We start from the raw sequence: 19,497 nt of genomic DNA on the forward strand, positions 1-19,497 counted from the left end.
CCCCCCCTCCCCCATTCCTATACACTGCTGTGGAATCCGCACTGTTCGACCCATGTGGACCTGTACACCCGCCAATACAAACTATACTGGCCAGTCTTTTCTCTCATTTTATGCATTTGCAAAATAAAGGCGATATTAAAGTCCAAAGGTTTTTAAGTTGTTTCAAATGCTGGTGAAATCACTTACAGTAGATTCTGCTCCTTGGGGGCACCCTGGTGGGGGGAATACACTTATTTATATTAAATGGGCCCAGCCATCCGCGTGCATGAGCCTTTAATGAATTGGTTGCTCCTCCCACCACTACTTGAGAGCAGTTATCAGGCTGAGCTTGGGCCTAAAGTTGGATCCAGGAGGACAGTAGACTGGATACATTTCTGCTGCAGTTTTGACCTCTCTCTCTGTCTAATCCACACCAAGTTTGGGTCAGAGCCTTTTAACACTTCATAACAGTAGGTAAATATCAGATAGAGCAGGGCTGGGCAGACTCTGGCCCTCTAGCTGTGGTGAAACTACAATCCCATCGTGCATCTGTCTCTGGCAGTCGTGGCTGTGAGAATCATGCAATGATCCATTGTCCAGGCCTACTATAGCTACCACCTCTTTAGACACCCATTCATGTATGTTCCCAGCTGCAAGTACAGCCACATGTTCAAATGCTACCTGTGCATCTATGCAGGCTGCCCTAAAACAGCGCAAACCCCTACCCTCCTTCAATGTATAGAATGACTGCGGCTCCTAAGGCCGGGTCTAGGAGGAGGGGCATGGCTGTTGGCATTATGAGACATATACCGTAGTCCCAAATAGGGTTCCTATGTGATGTGCTTATTGTGCCCTTCCCGGCCAGAAGTTCCCGCTGAGCGAACCGGGCCAGCAGGGGTGAAGCCTCAATTTATATGTGCTTTCTCGCACATTAAAAGGAAATGTTTTACTTAGTGGTATTGTATTTGTGGTTTTTATTATAGTTAAGCTGAAAATAAACCAGACATCTTTTCCTGGTGCCTGACACAGATCAGCCTCTCACTTAGTGACATAATCCAGAGTTATAATCCTGCAGTCTGATTACTGGGGGAGAGAAGTCAGAGGGCTGGTTCACACCGCAAACAGTCTGGAACGCACTATTATCGCACTCCGGCCGGCTCTCAGGGGCGGGAGGGGGCGTGGCGGGTGCATTGAAGTCAATGGCACTGCAGCCACACCCACAGGCCGCAGTGCAATCACCCGAACGTGTGGCACATCGATGTCTGCGGTCCAGTCAGAAAAAATAGTGCCGGCAGCAGACTGATGACATCATCTCTACGTAGGCAAAGCCACTTGACTGAAGCTCAGAGATGGCTTGCTAATAAAAGGTGGAGCTTTTTTTGAAAAACAATACTGTTGCTGTATATTGAGACCTGTCAGGATTGTTTTCAGTTACTGAGAGGTCCACTTTAAAGGAGACTGGAAGAGCTACCCATATGACTAAGTGCCCATCCACACTACTGTAGTGCGGCGGCGCACGCATTATGCTGCATGTTAACGTGTGTTGTGTTAAAGCAGCCTATTTGTTTGAAGGCTGCTGAACGCATCACAAAAGATGCATGTACCATTTTTGGCTGTGCGCTGCAATGCATGTCTCTTCACAAGATGCGTTAGGGTGCCATTCAAAATGAAATGTATTTTATCAGACCAATGTATGTAACACGAGTCTTGTGAATGGGCCCCAAAGGCTTGATCCTTTTAAGCTATCACCATTTGCCATAGTCATTGTTGTTTTTCAGCTCTCATTGGCTCTCTTTACTAAAGATGATTGTAACAGCAAATTGTTTTGCAGGTACACAAACTTTTTCCCCCAAGTATTTTTCATTTTGTGTTTATTGGTACCTCTTGACATCATGTTTTAACTAGGTTTTGAAGTTGTCCATTCCTGTAGTCACATTTGTTGTGTGACTTGTATGTTCTAAGTTGTGTCACCATAAGGCCGCATTCACACGGGGGCATATGCTGCGCTCTGGGATTCCTGTGGCAAGAATGAACGGGTTCTTGTAGCAGGAATCCCAGGTCTGCCTAGTCAGATGAGGGCCCTTGTGCCTGTTCAGATTAATGACCGGGCGACAGCGGGCACATCTGTCAGCAGCAGTACACATGTAATAGTACATGGCATGATAGATAATTGTCTCTGCACACAGGATAGATACGTCTAGCGACAATCGTCTACACCCAACTGCATGTAATTGCGCCATGTACAACGAAATGTAGACTACTTCTGATCGATGCGGCCGCTGTCACCCTGTCATTAATCTGAACAGACACAGGGGCCCTCATCTGACTAGGCACACCTGGGATTCCTGCTGCAATCCATTTGTTCTTGCCGCAGGAATCCCCAAACGCAGCATATGCCCCAGTGTGTATGGGCCCTAATACTTCTAAAAGTGTTTTGTCCCCTCCATGGTAGAACACGTGATTTGGGGCCTTCTCCCTAATCTGTCCTATCTGTGTACATAACGTTCCATACACACAGCGGTACGGGTAGCGTGCAGTCAGAGCGGTGATGACTCACCAGGGCTGTATTTCAGCTCTCCTCCATGGTAACATGTACACCCACTCCTCTGCTGTACATCAGGAGCTGGCAGGCTGCTCTCCTGAGCTGGCCACCTATTTTATTGCCACCGCGGCTCCTGTGACCTTTTACAGTAACTGCATCTAGATACTTGCACACATACTATAGTGCTGTATGATAGATACTCGAAGTATAAATGGCCCTTCAAGGCTGCAGAGAGACCTTCCTGCCATTTCTAATGCAAGCTGCAAGGGATCTTATTCAGTAGTGTTTCATTCTGTGAGTCAAACTTTTCTAAACGAAAATGTGAGCGAGTCTGTGTTACATGCGGTGTGACTTTGGGGATTTCCAGTGTGGTCACAATAGTTTCCCGGACTGTAACCATTCTCTAACCCCATCACCTTCCTGCATCCCCTGACCCTGCCTCTTCCAGCTTCTTCACAGGATTTCTTGTGACTATTAAACTGCTGGAAGGCGATCACTGTATAGCAGGGGTGGAGAAACGACTTCAGGAGCCAGCAGGACATTTTTAGGAGCTAGCTCCATTGACAGCATCTGGAGAGAAACTCAATAGTTAGGCGCCAGCTGTCCCATTGGCGACCTGGCTCCTGAGATTTGACCAGTTCTGCAGTACGCAGATATTGTGTGCATTGCATTCCTTCTCTTCCACAGCAAGGTGGCTTGACAAAGGTGTGGAGAGAAACGTTTGTGTTCTGCCCTCCCACCTTTTTTTTTTTATTTTTAGAAATGCAACAGTAATGAATGCCCTAATTAAAACCTTGCCTGTTCCTTTAATCTTGCTCTAATAGGACAATGTGTGCCCTTTGGCAGCATCAGGCGTTGCTTCCTCTTTTTAATTAGAACTTTCCTAACTGTGTAACAGAGATGCAATGTAAGCAACTTATTGGGACAGCCCCATACATAGGAAGGAATTATTCAGATCCAACTAACATCCTGGATGCTTTCCAAATGACACAACTTTCTGTATGCAAGTAAACTTATACATTGGGACTGTAGTTGCTGAAGGACTACAGCGGAGCATTAGAGACCTAACTTAAAGTGACACTAAACCTGGGCATTAAATCTTAATGATGCATCCAAGTACCCTAATTATTAACATAAATGTATCTTCTTTGTGTATCACTTGGCTGTAGATCCTCTAATCATCTCTGAATTCATGCTGACACTGTCCTTCTTCCTGGAGGTTGCTACTTCTTCCTGTGTGTTGTAAATCATTCCTGTCATGAACTACAATCTCAATACAAATTTAGTAAACTAAATGTGAGATTGTAGTCCATCACAGGAGGGAGCTTGGAGCGGTGGCTATTTGACCTTCGCTATTAACAAACATGTATTTTATTTGTGTATCACTCGGCTGTAGAGTCTAAAATATGTTGTAAAGTAACCAAAGGTGAGCTTGTCCTCTAAATCCTGAGTTTAGTGTCACTTTAAAGGCCGTGACACACTGCACGCGAAGCGGTGGCCCGCTGCCTTTGCGAGCAGTGTGTCATGTCACTTTCTGCTCGGCAGCTCAGCTTGCGAGAGCTCGCAGAGCTGAGCGTGCCGACATGAACAATTTCAACTTCAGCCAATCGGCTCGCGCGTATAAACCGGTGCGACGTCTGGCCAGTTGTTACAGACGAGCCGATTGGCTGAAGGCGCAGTCAATCATCTGACTGCACTCAGCTCACACACTGCACGCGAAGCTCCGTGCCGGATAGCTTTGCTTCGCTCTGCACGGCTTCGCGTGCAGTGTGTCACGGCCTTAAGGCTGGGTTCACACCTAGGCGTATCGAATATGCAAGTTTCGTGAAGCGCGTTTTTACCGCGATTCGCGGTAAAAACAAAAACGCCGCAAAGAAGCTCCTGTACTTATTTGGGCGTAGGGCAATTTTGTAGCGCGTTCATACGGCCTGTAAAACGCCCAGGTGTGAACCATACCCATAGGAAATAATGGGATTTCTGTGTTTGAGCGTTTTGCAGAGCGTTCGAACGCGCTACAAATGCCCAGGTGTGAACCAGGCCTAAACATTGCATTGTGCATGAATGATCCACATAATAATATAGTCACTGTTTAATCAATCAGCCGGCTCGATCACTTTTTTTAAAACCATTGCTGGATAGTTGTATCGCTGTGAATTTTCTGTAGTTTAGTCTTTATTCTTGTGAATTATTTCAGCTTGATTAAAGGAGAATTATGAGATGATTTTCACTCACCTCATAGTTCTAGCCGACCTGTGACAATGAGACTGTCACAGGTCGGCTCAGTAGATCGGGAGGTGAGTGAACATATACCGGTGTTCGCTCGCCTCACGATCCTGTCACTGCTCTCTGCCGTGACATGGGAGGGGCTGGATTCCCCTCTCCCCGCTCCGATCCGCCAGCGCTGACTGGTGGAACGGACTGGTGGAAGGGACGGGGGAGGGGCGGGTACAGCTGGCTCTGCCTCTAGATAGGCAGAGCCAGCTGTCAGTCACGCAGCTGGGCGGTTCCCGGCATAATTGTCGGGATCCGCTGCAGCGTCTTAGTATACCGCGAGCGGTATACTGCGGCGTCTCAGTATACCGCGAGCTACAGCTCGCGGTATACTGAGCCTAGGGTGACGGGAGGACGCTTGTTTGTGTCCTCCCGTTACCCTAAGGAGAACTATGGGGAAAAGCCTTAACCCCATAGTTCTCCTTTTTTAAGGGCTCCTTGCCCAATTTTTTTTTTCCACAAATTTTTTTTTTTTTTTTTAAAGTTGGTTGCAACTACAAAGAAACAGACTGGATCCAAAATTGAAACAAAGCAGTACAGCAATAACAAACATATCCAGTAACCTAGTACATGAAGAACAATAATAGGTTAAAGGGGAGAGTACAAACAGAAAAAATAAAATGTGCACTAAAATCAAACATGAACATCTCAGGGGTTTGCTGAACACCAGCAGGTAATCGGAGCCAGAGAAAGGTCAGTCTGCGGAAGAGGACCTGTTTGGATGTCAACTATGTGGATGAAGTAACAAAAGATGACCAATTCCATTCCATCAAAAGGAGATCTAGGTGCTTCCCCTGCTAAGTTAGATGATGAACAGTTACATGACCGTTAAGGGCGCCATCCCATGAGCGCAGGCATCCATTACCCCTGAACATATAAAGTTCTTCCTGGGCAAGTAAGCAAATAATACATATATTGCTCATTGTCATTTCTGAAGGCAGCCTACTACTGGCAAGTCCTGCCAACATCTCTCTGGGGTATGTCGGGCACTGGGGGTTACGGTTAGTCTTTTTTTATTGTGGTTCAGAGGCACCACTTGGGGTGTCATTCAGTCAATACATGTGACTGGCAAAGGTTTGCTAGGAACAAACTATTTCCACCGTGCCAAGATGAATGGTACTGCAAGCTGAGGCTAGAAAATACTGGAGTGTATGAGGATGGGTGGCTCCTTATGGCACGATGCTTCATTCATGAGACTTTGTATGGAATAGCCATAAATCGGACGGCGGCACGATCTGCATGGGGTGCCAATAGACAGTGCCGGCGCTAGCATAAGGCTGCATAGGCAGCCGTCCTGAGTGCCGGGGTTGGCACCTTCGCCTGTGTAGGTAAAAATCCTTGCACCAGCCTTTGCTGAACACTATCTCGGCCAGGAGGCAATTCTGCCAGCAGCCCTTGGAGAACCCCCACGCCTCTGCCTCAAAGGTTTCCGCCGGTTTGTGCTTCTCCGATCTCAGTGGCTGTAGTGATTTCTCTTTTGGTTATTATTATTTTGTATTAGGACAAGTAGATTGTTATGAGGGAAAAGTAGATTGGGCCCCCGCTTTAGTTCTTGGACACATAGTTGTTGTTTTTATTTATTTTTTTAATTCCACACCCTTGTTTCTGAATCCTCAGTTGATATCAGCCTCCTGTAATCCCTTGTGCAGTAGAACTCTAACTCGGAGGTAGCAGCAGCACTAGGAGCCAATCAGGTGTTAAACAGTACTCATTCGTACAGAAGTGCTGCTGCTCTTTCACTGTCCAGTCAATGCCTGAGTGACATAGCTGTAAGGCTTAAAGGGTATTCAAACCCCAACAATGAATTTGTCTAATTTGGTCTCGTGGTCTGTTGAATGTAACATTGAAAGTGATTTTTTGTTCAATAAGTGGAAGATTCTTCCGGAAATCTTGTCCGTTCGTAAATTCCTGTGCTCGCTGCAGTCTTATCAGTTTCATTGTTCCCAGTCATCCTTGAAGACTTCTCCTGGTATGGAGAGGAAAAGAGGAGAGGTTTATAGGCCTGTGCCAAGGTGACATGCAGTGATAATGTTACATTGTTCAGATGTCGAGTTATAGTTCAGAAAGCAGACTCTATGTGAGTTGTTGTGTATAAATCTCACCAGCACTCCAAATACGACAGGATACGTCAAAGTTTTAGTGAATTGATCCCACTTTGAGTGACTTCTAAAAATAAAAATGAAGATTCACTAAAACTTTGACGTATCCTGTCGTATTTGGAGTGCTGGTGACATTTATACACAACGATTTGACTTGACACGGCGCCATCCGTGGTCACTGCGAGCACCCATTTTTTCATATGGGAAGTCCGGTAAGGTGTGCTACAGGCCCTTGGACATTTCTATGTGAGTTGTGACACAAGGAAGTGGATATTCACAGGGCTGAGGAAAACTGTGTCAGTGCATTGCGGATGTCCATCCTATGGGCATCTTTAGTAAGTAAGTTTTTACAAACTTCTAGATCGATATGGTTATTATTATACAGACATAATTAATATACTGCCAACAGTTTGAGGAACAATTTATATCCTATGGGAAGATTAGTACAATTACAATACAATATGATTAGAAGTAGGGCTGCAACTTTACTATTATTTTTATAATCGATTAGTTGGTCGGTTTATTTTTTTCGAATAATCTCCTAATCGGATAAAAGAAAATTAAATGCCATCTTTTTAAAATAAAATACACCAATGGAGTTTTACAAAGTTTATTTCAGAATAAAACTGCGTGCACAATTTTTTGTAATCGCAGTGCTCTGTAACGCAGGGCATTGCGTTACCGCACATTCTGCTGCGGGCGGGAAGCATGTTCTGGGTGAAATGAATGGCACTACAATGCACATCCCACAGCAGAATTTGTCAGGCTGAAACCAAGAATGACTTTTTTTTTCCCCACCTTTTTTTAATGATTTGTGTTTTGTTTGGAAATTCAATCTAGAAATGGAGATTTATTTTTAGTTAGACCCTCGATGCCCTTTTAATAACCCAAAAGGGAGAAAATAAGAGAAGTTCATTGTTGTGCTTTACATACACCAGTGCAGAAAGTGGAGATATTCAGGCCGTGTAAGTGCAGAATAAACCCTGTTGATCTTGTTAGAAAGTCAGAGCTGTCCTGTGTACTCCGCACATTTCTTGTGTTGTCTCAAAGAGATCTCCAAGTTCTTATCTTTTCCTACAGATAGCTTTTGTGTCCTAGAGATTTGAGTGGAAGTGGTTGAGAAGTTAAAGGAGAAGAAAATCACTCACCTCATAGTTCGAGCCGACATGTGACAATGAAACTGTCACAGGTCGGCTCAGAAGTTTATCTCAACAGTAATGTCGGGATCTGTACCGGCAGCAGGGGTCTCGGTATACCGATATCTGTAGTTTGTGGTATACTGAGCTTTGGGTGATGGGAAACGCTAGTTTGTGTCCTCCGGTTACCCTTAGGAGTATAACACTTACCCATAGTTCTCCTTAAAGTCACAAATGACCCCCCCTGCTGCTTTAAGGACTTACCTTGAGTGATGCCTCTTAATCCGATCATCTTCTTTCCAGTGGTTTTCAGGAGCCCCTCCAGGGCTGGTGCCAGCCTCTGATTCAGAGGAGATTCCACGGGACCTACGGTGTCTGTTCGACGTGCACGCTCTCGGCTGCGTGCATTTACCTCCACTGTGTCTCTCTCCTCTTCTCCCCACTCTAATCTTCCTGCATTAATTTAAAAAAAATATTTTGCATCTGCTTGCCTGCAGTAGATGTATGCATAAAATAAACAAGAGTTTAATTCTCCTTTAAGCAAAAAACTATGGTCAGGCCTTCACCACTTAGTAAAAAATAAATAAAAAATGTCCATGTTATGAAATTAAGAGCGGAGTGCATTTCTGGCAGATCAGCAGGTACTTTCTGTACTTGAGGGGTCCTTTAAAGGTATTAAACATGAGCAGATGTGCATGTTTTGCAAGGGTGTTATTTCTATTTTGCCCTGACACACACTTTAAGATCACCACACTGTCATTAATGAGGCAAACCAGAGCTGTAAACTTTCCTGCTCCGTCACTCATCCTGAGGGTTCCATCAGCTGCAAGCTGTTTAACTTGTGTCACTAAAATGAGTTTGTTGTTGGGTCTTTACTGTATGTTTGGCAGTAGGTTTTATTTAAACTATTCTTCCTTTCGGGAAACCGTTCATATATTTTTTTTCTCTTGACATTGAAAGTCTGTAGTAGCTGTAAGAGCTGTGCAATGAGCAGGCCTGGGTCATGCTCTACAGGAAGTGGTCTATGAACTTTCTGCACAATGCATGACGCACATAGGCCACTTCCTGCCCCAGACAAAAGAAGTATGCTGCGTTTGTGTAAACATGTCATTGCTTTCTATCTCATCTTAACCTTCTTTTTCTTTTTTTTTTTAGGTATAGATTTTAAAATCCGCACCATAGAATTAGATGGAAAGAAGATTAAACTCCAGATATGGTATGCTCAGTCCACCCACAGATGTATTTTTATAATGAACCGGCTGACCACAAGATGGTGCAGGTTGATACAAGACCAAAGAACCTCTGATTGTATCCTGTTGAGCTGTTTGTTTTTTGGAAAGCAAAGGGTGCTTATTGTAATGATTCGAGATTCTGCCCCTTTGCCCTTATTACAGCGGCACCCGCTGGTAACAAATGATGCATGATAGAAAGGATTGTGATATTTTTACATTGCTATAACGTACACTAAAACACTGTTAGAATAGCGGGCACATTCACTGCAGTACATCACAACGCACATGCCGCCCTATGCATTGTGGTGCATTGCATTACAAACCACTAGTAACGGCCAGATTTATTCATGTATAAAGGCACCCCGGTTTAAAATGTTTTTTTTTTTTAAACCCCTCTTTAAAAGGGAGCTGTGATCAAACCTTTTTTTGGGCGTTAGTCCTCTTTTTGATCAAAGGAATTGATTTACTAATGTCCTCCTGTGTCCCCAAAACTCAGCATATAGCAAGCTAGTGCCCCTTATATGCTGACAGTGCAGAGCAGCCGGGACAGATCCTGACAATGTTATTGTTGTCAATCCTGCTGCCTGACTGACAGCTGGCTCTGCCTCTCTAGAGCCAGCTGTGCCCACACCTTCCCCTGTCCGTCCCTCCCAATGAGCACTGCAGGAGCAGAGAGAGGAGGGAAGAATCCCTGTGGGGAATGATGACTGACAGTCACTGCTCTCTGCAAGGAGAGATCATGAGCTGAGCGATCAACGGTTTGTGATCACTCAGTTATCCATCTATAGAACCGCCGCGTGACAGCTGCAGTGTCACACGCCGCCTCAAAGTATTGGGAAGAGTACATTTTTACTCTCACAACACTTCTCCTTTAACTGCTTGAAGACCAGGTGTTTAGATCCCCTTCCTTGCCAGGCCATTTTTCAGTGTTCAGCGCTGCGGTACTTTGACATTTATTCCGTCACGCAACGCTGTACTGAAATGAATTTTATACCATTTTTTGGGGACAGATAGAGCTTTCTTAAGCGCCGCCCGGATGTAACAGGACGTGTATACACGCCCAGTTACATCCAAGAAGCTCCCGGCAGGCCGTGTATACACAGCGGCTGGCCGGGAGGTAGTTAAAGAAGAACTCCGGGAATTAAAAAGAAAAAAATGACCCTTGCAGTAGAGCTTACCCCTGCATTGCAAAAGTGAATTGCTTGTTTTGTCTAGGGGTCTCTGATAAAGTGGATATACTCACCTGATCCTTGGTCCTGTGGCAGTCAGTACTCCCCTCTCTGCCCCTCTGCTCCAGCTGTGGTATATCCCTTGGCAACCTCATGCATAATGCAAGTCAATGGACCCGCAGTAGATGTGATTACATCATGGGCCCTTAGTCTGCCAGGGCCCAGGGGAGAAGGGCCTGTGGGAACTGGTCTAGCAGCCTGGCAGGACCAAGGATCAGGTGAGTAAAACTGCTTTATTTGACTCCCCTAGACAAAATTTTAACCTTCACGGTGTAAATACTCATCTTTACTGGTGTCTACTCCTCCAAACCTAGCCCCTAACCTTAGCAGTGACCTGCTGGGGTCCTGACACTTCGGAGAGTCTCTATCTGTGGTCCCCCCGCAGCTGTTACTGGTTCCTTCCTGTCAGCAGGAGGAACCAGTGGTGCCTGCGGGGTGGTATTAAGCAGCCCAGGCACTGGGAAAGGTCGGTATTTATTGCTAGGGGTTAGAAAAAAAAAATTGCTGCTGGGTCATTTTCTAGTGTATGGTCAGTCCATTCAGTGATGCCCCTGAACACAGTATAATGCAATGCATAGTCTGCATGGATCCGAAAGGGTTTTCCATGAAGCTGAAACATTTACTGGTCTTTGCCTTGTAACCAGCATCCAATACAACCCTGGTGGGAATGCTGATTTCCCCCGGATAGAGATCTGCAATTCCAGATTTGTTTCAGCTGCGAGTGATATCTAGTTAAGTAGCTGTAGCAGTCGGGTCTGTGAACCTGTCATGTGCAGTGAACGTACACAGTAGTCCTGCTGTTGCGTACAGCAATGAGTAGGAGGAAGATACTGAAGTTCAAGCTATAGGCATATTTGTATTTCTTTTTAGAGCAGCTCTCCCGTTTTACTATTCCATGTACACAGGTGTAATGACTGTGGCCAGTCTGTTAACATTACGCATTGGTAACATGACGTCAGTATACACAAGCATTCATATTGTACAGAAGTCTTGGCTTGTACAATGATCAATGAGAAATGTCAAACCCTGCAAGATTGTACTTTTATGGAGCCCACTGAGCCCCATGTGTAGTGCTGGCTGCAGTGCACAGAAAACCGGTGCAAGCCAAACGTCTGGGCAAGTAAGCAAGCCCTAATGTTGTCCTCGAGCTGCTGCCTAACCTTGTCCTTTTTATTCTGCAGTTCAGGTCTTGTAACATATGACTGTTTGGGAAATACAATGGAATAATTCTTCTAGCTTTGCTGTAATCTCATTTTCCTGGCAGTCATCCATGCTCTCCTCCTGTTGTATAGATTGTCTTGTGGCTACAGAGAGGTGTTGTGTTTTGGGTAGAGAGAACGGCCAGAAAATGTATGCCGGATCGCTTCTTCCCTAGACCATAACCCGCCCTTGTTCCTAGAAAAAAAGATTTCTGTTTATGAAAAGCAGATGAATCCCTCACAAGTTTACCGTTCGCTTTATTTACTTGTGATCTGAGCCCAGTAAGTTTTGCAGAGGGGCGTAGTTAGTATAATTTGACTTTTGCAGACAAATTTGGGAAATATGTTTGTGTTTCCCTATCACACAACAGGTCTTTGGTCAGACTGCAAGCTACCCTGAACAATTTGAAAGTGAGGGTGGAGGAGGATAAAGTGGGGACATACAATGCAAAACCCAAGCTTCCAGATCTTCAATCCCCTTCTCCTTTTTTTTTTTTTAAGGACACACAGTATTCAAATCTAGTTTATAACTAATGACGTCTGCTAGCACAGTTTAGACAGGGTTAATTATGCAGGGTGTAACATTAAATCTATTCACATCGCAACACACTTAACTGAATTGTGGGGTTCTTCTCCCTGAAGGCTGGTGGTGGTGTTTAAATTTAATGTGACTCCACCTGCACAGCTGTGTCATCCATTCACTTTAACAGGACCTATGCGCGGGAAAAACATGTCCGATCAGCCGCCATGGCAGAGGGACTTTGTAGTCCTCAGTGGAAAACAAGTGTAGTGAAGTCGCAGCACTTGTAGCCCATTCATTCTTCCTATCGTCTGTGTCACTCAATGTCTGTACTGAGGTATGAACATGGATGGGAGGAAGAATCTGCAGAAGCCAGAGCATTGCACCCATGTTCTACTGATCGCAGTTGCAATACCTTACTGGCTGCAATACAAGATAATTCTAAGTGCACATTTTTGTTTTCTTTTATGAAAAGGTGGACTTTGTCTTTACAAAGTCTGCAAGTTTGATGATGATATGAACCTAATAGCAATGACATGCTCTTGAAAGGTTTTTAATGTCTATCCTGTAGAATGACTGACTATTGTAATGCATGTAGAATATCATTTGTATGGTTTTCTTTTTAGGGACACAGCAGGCCAGGAGAGGTTCCGCACCATCACCACAGCATATTATAGAGGCGCTATGGTAAACCTTGCTTTATTTTTCATCGGCCTTTCCTGTAGTTGCAGTCTGCGTTCTTGTAATGGCTTCCTGTACATTCTGCTTATCCTTTTGTCACTTGTGCCTATAACATGTCCTATTGCTTCTGTAACCTTTACGTCTGACTCATTCCATTGTCTGTAGTGTTTCCCACCGCCCTGTCTTGTAACACTGGATTAATTCTTTCCTCCTCTCAGGGTATTATGCTGGTGTATGATATCACCAATGAGAAATCTTTTGACAATATTAAAAACTGGATAAGGAACATTGAGGAGGTAAGTGCAAGACTTGATGATGCTTTGTTGGTTTTTAGGGATGCTTTAGTGTGTGCTTTTTTTATCTATCTGAAATACTTGATTTTGTTAAAATTGCTAATTCATTAGCTCTGTATTTGTTCTGTGTGGGTCTGCTTGTGAACAAAGGTAATCGGGATAATAGGGGGTTTGATGGCTGCGCTCGTACTGTTATTTTTATTGCCTCAATGCACAGGTGTTCTTTTCATGTTTAAACTTCCACTTCTTTTTCTACATATGACACTCAGAGGTGTCGTCATTAAAAAAAGCATTTTTCCTTTAATTCCTGAATACACATTGAAGGAACGTTGCGGAACAGTTGTTGATCCATAGGAAACAGATCAAAGATTTGCTATAGGGCAAATATTTCTTTGGGTTGGTTTTTATAAGGTCACTCCGTGTAGAAATAAGGCACCATAGGTCAAGGTGAACTGTCCCTTTTTAATAAAGTTAAAATATGTTTTAACTTTATTAAAGGGTCAGTTCACCTTGACCTATGGTGCCTTATTTCTACATGGAGTGACTCTCCTGAGGGTACACACTGATCTAGACATGCTAATAGTGCAGGGGGGTCAACTCTGGCCCTCCAGTTGTGCTTTAACTACAAATTCCAACTTGCTTCTGCCTCATGGGAGTCATGTCTGTAACTGTCAGTCTTGCAATGCCTCATGGGACATGTAGTTCCAAAACAACTGGAAGGCCGCAGTTGCCCCTAATACCACAGAAACCTGAAACTGTAAAAGGTTATCATGTTGTTCTTTACACATGTATATAAAAATTAAAGTGAGCTTGTGAGGATAGACATATGGGAGCTGACGTTGCTGGCTTATTAAAGGTGTAGGATTCAGAGTGGTCACCCTGGTCAGGGAATTATTGAAAACAGGGTTCCTGTATTTCTGTCCTCCACAGGTTTGCTTTAAATGCCCTTTAAGCCATTGACTTGTACTGTAACAAATGAGTAGGATTCCATTGTTGACTTCACTTTGTCTTGATGATCCAGTGGATTCAATGCTTTGTGAATGTTTGGCCTGGAAAAAGAACGACTATTTTAAATGCTAACCTAAATGGTGGTGGCAACTATGATGTCCATAGGGTGGTGACCAAATACTTTTAAGTCATGGTCATGGTTGCCAGTGTGCCTATTTCGGCTAAACCAAGCTTTCCATCCCTCAAATGGCTGGTGTCCTAGCTGATCACATGTGCAGCACCATGGCAACTGCCAATCGAAATAGAGGCCAAGATGGCACCTTCCTTGACGGTAAAGGATAGGAAGGTGCAGTTCCACTACAAGGCAAATGATGGCAGTTCATGTAGGAGTACATTTTGTAAGCTTGAGCTCAGCATATGGTTCTCATAGACATGAGATGATAGTAGCAATCTATTTTAGGGATCTCAGACTTCGAATCCTGTTATGTACCTGCCTTTTTCCATCGGCCATAAGCTACCACAGAATTGAGCTGGCTATGCACTGCTCACATTTTGGTCTTGTGTGGCTCTGCTGGCACGACCAGGATGGACAGAAGTTAGTTATTCAATCCTCTTTTGTCAAAGAAGCCAGAAGGAAATTTGTCAGCCAAACAGTGATTGCAATCAATCATCTGAAGTCCATTGTTTGTGTGTGCTGACCGAAACGAGTGCCAGCTTTGTAGTAGTACTTGTACTATCCACGCTTTTTATCATGGATGGAGAAATCTGTCAGATATTTTCATTCAATAAGTGTATGGCCAGCTTTAGCATGCAGACAAAGCAATAAAGATTCCAGTTGCTGATGCTTTCTCTGTGATAAGCCTCTGTGGAGCTCCTCCATGGGCCAAACAGGCTGATTATTGTTTAGGGACAGTGCTTCATGCTGATATTCCTGAGAGATATTGGATTGTAGTTGTGTGTTTGCCCAGTTTTATAGATTTTTATTTTCCCTTATTACCCAGTAACCCCCATTTCAGGCTGGTTCTGTGTCCCTCAATAGACATCTGGGAGGTTTTTGTTCTCATGTTTTATATGTACTGTCCCTGTTAATAGCGTCTTATTTTTGAAGTGCACACATACAGGTATTGTGAATCAGTGTTTAGGTCAGTTAATGGAAGTATTATGTAGAAGGAATACATTTGACTTTGGATTTACACATATGCTTGTACAAACAATTATCTCGCAGCATGCTTCATCTGATGTGGAACGGATGATTCTCGGCAATAAGTGTGACATGAATGACAAGAGACAAGTATCACGAGAGAGAGGAGAAAAGGTAAGTGATCCGCTCCTTTTTTCCACCACTTGTATTGTTCTGACATTTAACAGTGATTGGTTGGGTAAAGCTGGTCACACACTGTTACAATTTCAGATTATTTACAGGAATCAAGCAAAATGTTAACAGTGGCTGGATCTGATGGTACCACCTGGCGAAACAAACTTTGAAAGATTAAAGAATTCTGGGAGAAAATCAGCCACAGTCAACTCTTTGGGGTATTCAGACAGCTGCAGGCGCCAGGTGTCGGAATACAAAAGCACGCAGGGGGAGATTCTTAGCGCCATGCTGTTTACTGTGGTTGAGGGAATCTATAGATTCCTGCTGGGCTGAACGAGAGATATCAGAGCATGGCCAGCTTAACATGGTAAAATGTTTCATGGTTTGATGTATTTTTATTCCAGCTTGCCATTGATTATGGAATCAAGTTTCTGGAGACAAGTGCAAAATCTAGCATCAACGTGGAAGAGGTAAGTGCATGGCACATGGGATCCTCAGTATAAACCAAAGCCCTGATAATAGTGATAGGATGCTAAAAATGGACACTGTGCTATTGGTGGTATCATTTAGGCATTTTTACTAGAGGTGGACCAACCAATTAACTTCAATGGTCTCATAATTAGTTGATAAGTCCACCTGTGTCTAATCAAAGTGTCACATAATAGGAGTATAAACTCACCTGTTCTGATAGGCCCCTGAGGGCCTGCTCACATGAGTTTCAGGTCCTGATCAGGTGCGGATCTGCAGACGCGGTGATATGTGTTTTGGTCCGTTTTTGATGCGTTCCAGTTTTAAATTTTTTTTTTTTACTGGAGTGCGGCTGTCAGTATGTTAGCTGCAGTGCAGTGCGTTTTTGACGCATTTTGCGTTTCCTGACTGTACAAAATGTGACATGCAGTATTTTTCTGTCGTAACCTGAACAGACTGCGCACGCGAGAACTGTAGCCCATAAAACACATAGGGATACATTGGGATGCATTTTTAGTGCAGGAGCATATGGATCAGGTCAGCACAGAAAATGGATGTTGTGTGAACAGGCCCTAAGTCTGCAACTTCACTAAGCAAACATGATGACCAACAAGATCTCCAAACAGGTCATAGGCAAAGCTGTGGAGAAGCAGAGATCAGGCTTGAGGTTTAATTGTTGGTTGTATCACAAAAAAAATATTTTGCACCTATAACATGTGGGCATGTTGTGTACATCACGTGGCACAGACCCCGCCCCCCCCTTCACCAAATATCGATATATATATATATATTCCTGTTTGTAAGGCAATAAAACAGGAAAGACACCAAGGGGGTGGAATATTTTTGCAGGGCACTGTATTTCGGCATTCGAGATGTACTTCTATAGGCAGATACATTTGTATACCACCCATAAGTAGCCTTAGTGATTCCATATTACTTTCTTGTATATTGTCTGTTTTTACCTGTCTGTATTAGGTTACTTTCATCTGGGCCTAAAGTGGACCTTTTACTCCCCTTACTCACTAAAAATCACATCAGCATACAGCTCTACATGCTGATATGAAATTATCTTACATTCATTAGTTAAACAATCATATTTTTCTTTTACTTTCAATTATTGTTTTTCCACTTCCTGGTCCTCTTGGGCATTAGTGATGTAATCGTTCCCAAGCATTGCATTCTAGGAAGGTTACCTCAGCAGAGCATTGCTGGGAAATCTCATCTGTCATCTTATGAGATCTCAGGGAAAGGCGTTTTCCTCCCCTGAGAAGATGTCCTAGTCACATGTTCCAAACGTCCAGGAAGGAAATAGAAATGGATTCATCTGCCCTTAGTTAAAATGGCCACTGTCAGACAAATGGCGAAGAAAATAAAAAAATGAGTGCAAAGAATAAAAAGCCTGCAGTTATCTAGAAGTATGTGTTAGTAGATTGTCATTACTAATCATTTCTAAAGGTGTGCTATCATTTCAAAGATATGGGTAAAGTTCCTCTTTAAACTGTTCATTGCAATCCTTTTAATTTATAGGATATAAAATGTAACCAACGTTTGTAATTATTAAAAAAGTACTCGGAGCAGGTAATTTAATAAAGGTAATGGTAGACCTAAAGAGAGAGACGGCTTTATAGGATAGTCTCATAGAAGACCTTATACAATGTATAGATGGTACTGCATTCATGTGGCTGCTAGATGCAGAACAGCGTCAGACACTCACATTTTGCCGGCACTGTTGGCTTTGTGCTGTCTGGAAACAACTGAAATGGATGGCTTAGCAGGACCTAAATGGTACATCGGGTACAATAAACCTACAACTGTGTACTGAGCCATTGGGCCTATTTCACCCTTTCATAACTGGCAATTGGACTCTTTTTGGTGTCTATGAAAGGCACCGTTTGCTGTAGTACCAGTGAATATTTTTCATCGTATGACAGCTGCACGTATGTATGTTTAAAAGGGAATTGTATAATCTTACTAGATTTTATTTATAGGATGAAAGGCCCCAGGAGGAGCGTTGTCCAATTTTATTTCTTACAGCATTACTAAATCAAGATCTTTCCAAACAGAAATACTGCCACCTAGTGGTTACAGCTTCTCTCTCTCAGTTCAATGGTCACAAATACTCTGAATGTCAAAACCTTTATCTGTTAAAGTACTGGATTTACCCAGAAAATACTAATTTCCTTCACATGCAGCCATGGCATAAGTATTCAGTTTGTGAACAGGATTTTCTAGATACTCAACCTTCTACGCCTGTCATTTGATCAAAGTCTGTCCCTGACCTCTGAGGGTCCCCTTCATCAGGCTCAGAATGACTCAAATGGCCATTTACAAAAATAGATGTGCTGGTGACATTATTTCCTTTTTCTGTGATATACACGGTGCCTTCCGTGATCACTACAAGCACCCACCCAGCTTTGGGTTTTTGCGGTAAGGAGTGCAGCAAGATATTCTGTCTATAGATATATGGTCACCAGCACTCCAAGTTTTTCGGAACCTGTCTGGTCCCTTCATCAGGCAAACAAAATTGATGAAGGGACCGGACAGGTTCCGAAACGTTGCCACACATGGTGAAATGCCCTGCTAGAATGAATACTTTGAAATTTGAAGAAAACGTGGAGTGCTGGTGACGATTTATTCTGCTTTGAACTCTACACGGAGCCCAGGTCAAATTACAGACAGCCTATGCGTTGGGATAATAATCCTTCGTACAGTTCTTTGGTTTTCATGCAGAGAGTTCTACACGTCTAAAGCAGTTCCTAGTTGCAATGCCCGGACTGATGATGTGGTTCTAGTAAACGCAGACCTTCCTGCTTTGAACTATGACATGAGTGATTTCCACTCACCTCATAGTTCTAAGCCGACCTTTGACAATGAGACTGTCACAGGCCGGCTTAGTAGATCGGGAGGTGAGAGAACACATACCGGGTTCCCTCACCTCTCGACCCTGTCACGGCTCTCTGCCGTGACAGGGGGAGGGGCTGGATTCCCCTCTCCCCGCTCCGATCTGCCAGCGCGGAGGGGGCGGGTACAGCTGGCTCTGCCTCTAGATAGGCAGAGCCAGCTGTCACTCACGCAGCTGGGCGGATCCCGTCATCTAAGTCGGGATCCGCTCCAGGTGCGGCGTCTCAGTATACCGCGAGCTGTAGCTCGGCCGAGCTTAGGGTAACGGGAGGATGCTAGTTTGTGTCCTCCCGTTACCCCAAGGAGAACTATGGGGAAAAACACTGTTCTCCTTTTAAGAGCTTTTAGCAAGTGCAGCTAAGAATCCTAATTCTTCTATGTTGACCTGGAGGTTTTCTTTTTTTCTTTTCATATTTGCTTTAAATTGGATTGATGCCATTTTACATGTAGTGATTTTTTTTTTTTTCTTTTTCCTCATTGCAGGCATTTTTTACTCTTGGCCGAGACATCATGACAAAACTCAACAGAAAAATGGTGAGTACATTTATATATTTCTAATCAGTAGAAATTCACACTTAGTGGAGACCAATGACATCGTACCTTCCTCAGTAATAAGGAATTACTTTTACCTCAGTAATTGTTTTTTTTTTTGGGGGGGGGGGTTTGGGGGGGGGGGTTGGAATT

At 43.8% G+C, this 19,497-nt stretch overlaps 1 protein-coding gene and 1 long non-coding RNA gene across 2 annotated transcripts in view; one reads left to right on the plus strand and one right to left on the minus strand.

Moving 5' to 3' along the window:
* RAB8B (RAB8B, member RAS oncogene family) overlaps positions 1 to 19,497 on the plus strand; it is a 27,054-nt gene that overhangs the window by 5,947 nt on the left and 1,610 nt on the right. The window contains exons 2-7 of the mRNA XM_018552814.1: positions 9,183 to 9,243; positions 12,834 to 12,894; positions 13,107 to 13,184; positions 15,355 to 15,444; positions 15,849 to 15,914; positions 19,297 to 19,347. Coding sequence (XP_018408316.1) covers positions 9,183 to 9,243; positions 12,834 to 12,894; positions 13,107 to 13,184; positions 15,355 to 15,444; positions 15,849 to 15,914; positions 19,297 to 19,347 — 407 coding nt within the window. The remainder of the gene's footprint in view (positions 1 to 9,182; positions 9,244 to 12,833; positions 12,895 to 13,106; positions 13,185 to 15,354; positions 15,445 to 15,848; positions 15,915 to 19,296; positions 19,348 to 19,497) is intronic.
* LOC108784069 overlaps positions 76 to 19,497 on the minus strand; it is a 21,730-nt gene continuing 2,308 nt past the window's right edge. Inside the window, exons 2-3 of the long non-coding RNA XR_001941050.1 lie at positions 18,321 to 18,324; positions 76 to 86 (exon numbers count right to left, since the gene is read on the minus strand). This is a non-coding gene — a long non-coding RNA (uncharacterized LOC108784069). The remainder of the gene's footprint in view (positions 87 to 18,320; positions 18,325 to 19,497) is intronic.

Source organism: Nanorana parkeri, unplaced genomic scaffold (genome assembly GCF_000935625.1).
Source record: "Nanorana parkeri isolate BGI_ZX_2015 unplaced genomic scaffold, ASM93562v1 scaffold97, whole genome shotgun sequence".
Taxonomy (NCBI): domain Eukaryota; kingdom Metazoa; phylum Chordata; class Amphibia; order Anura; family Dicroglossidae; genus Nanorana; species Nanorana parkeri.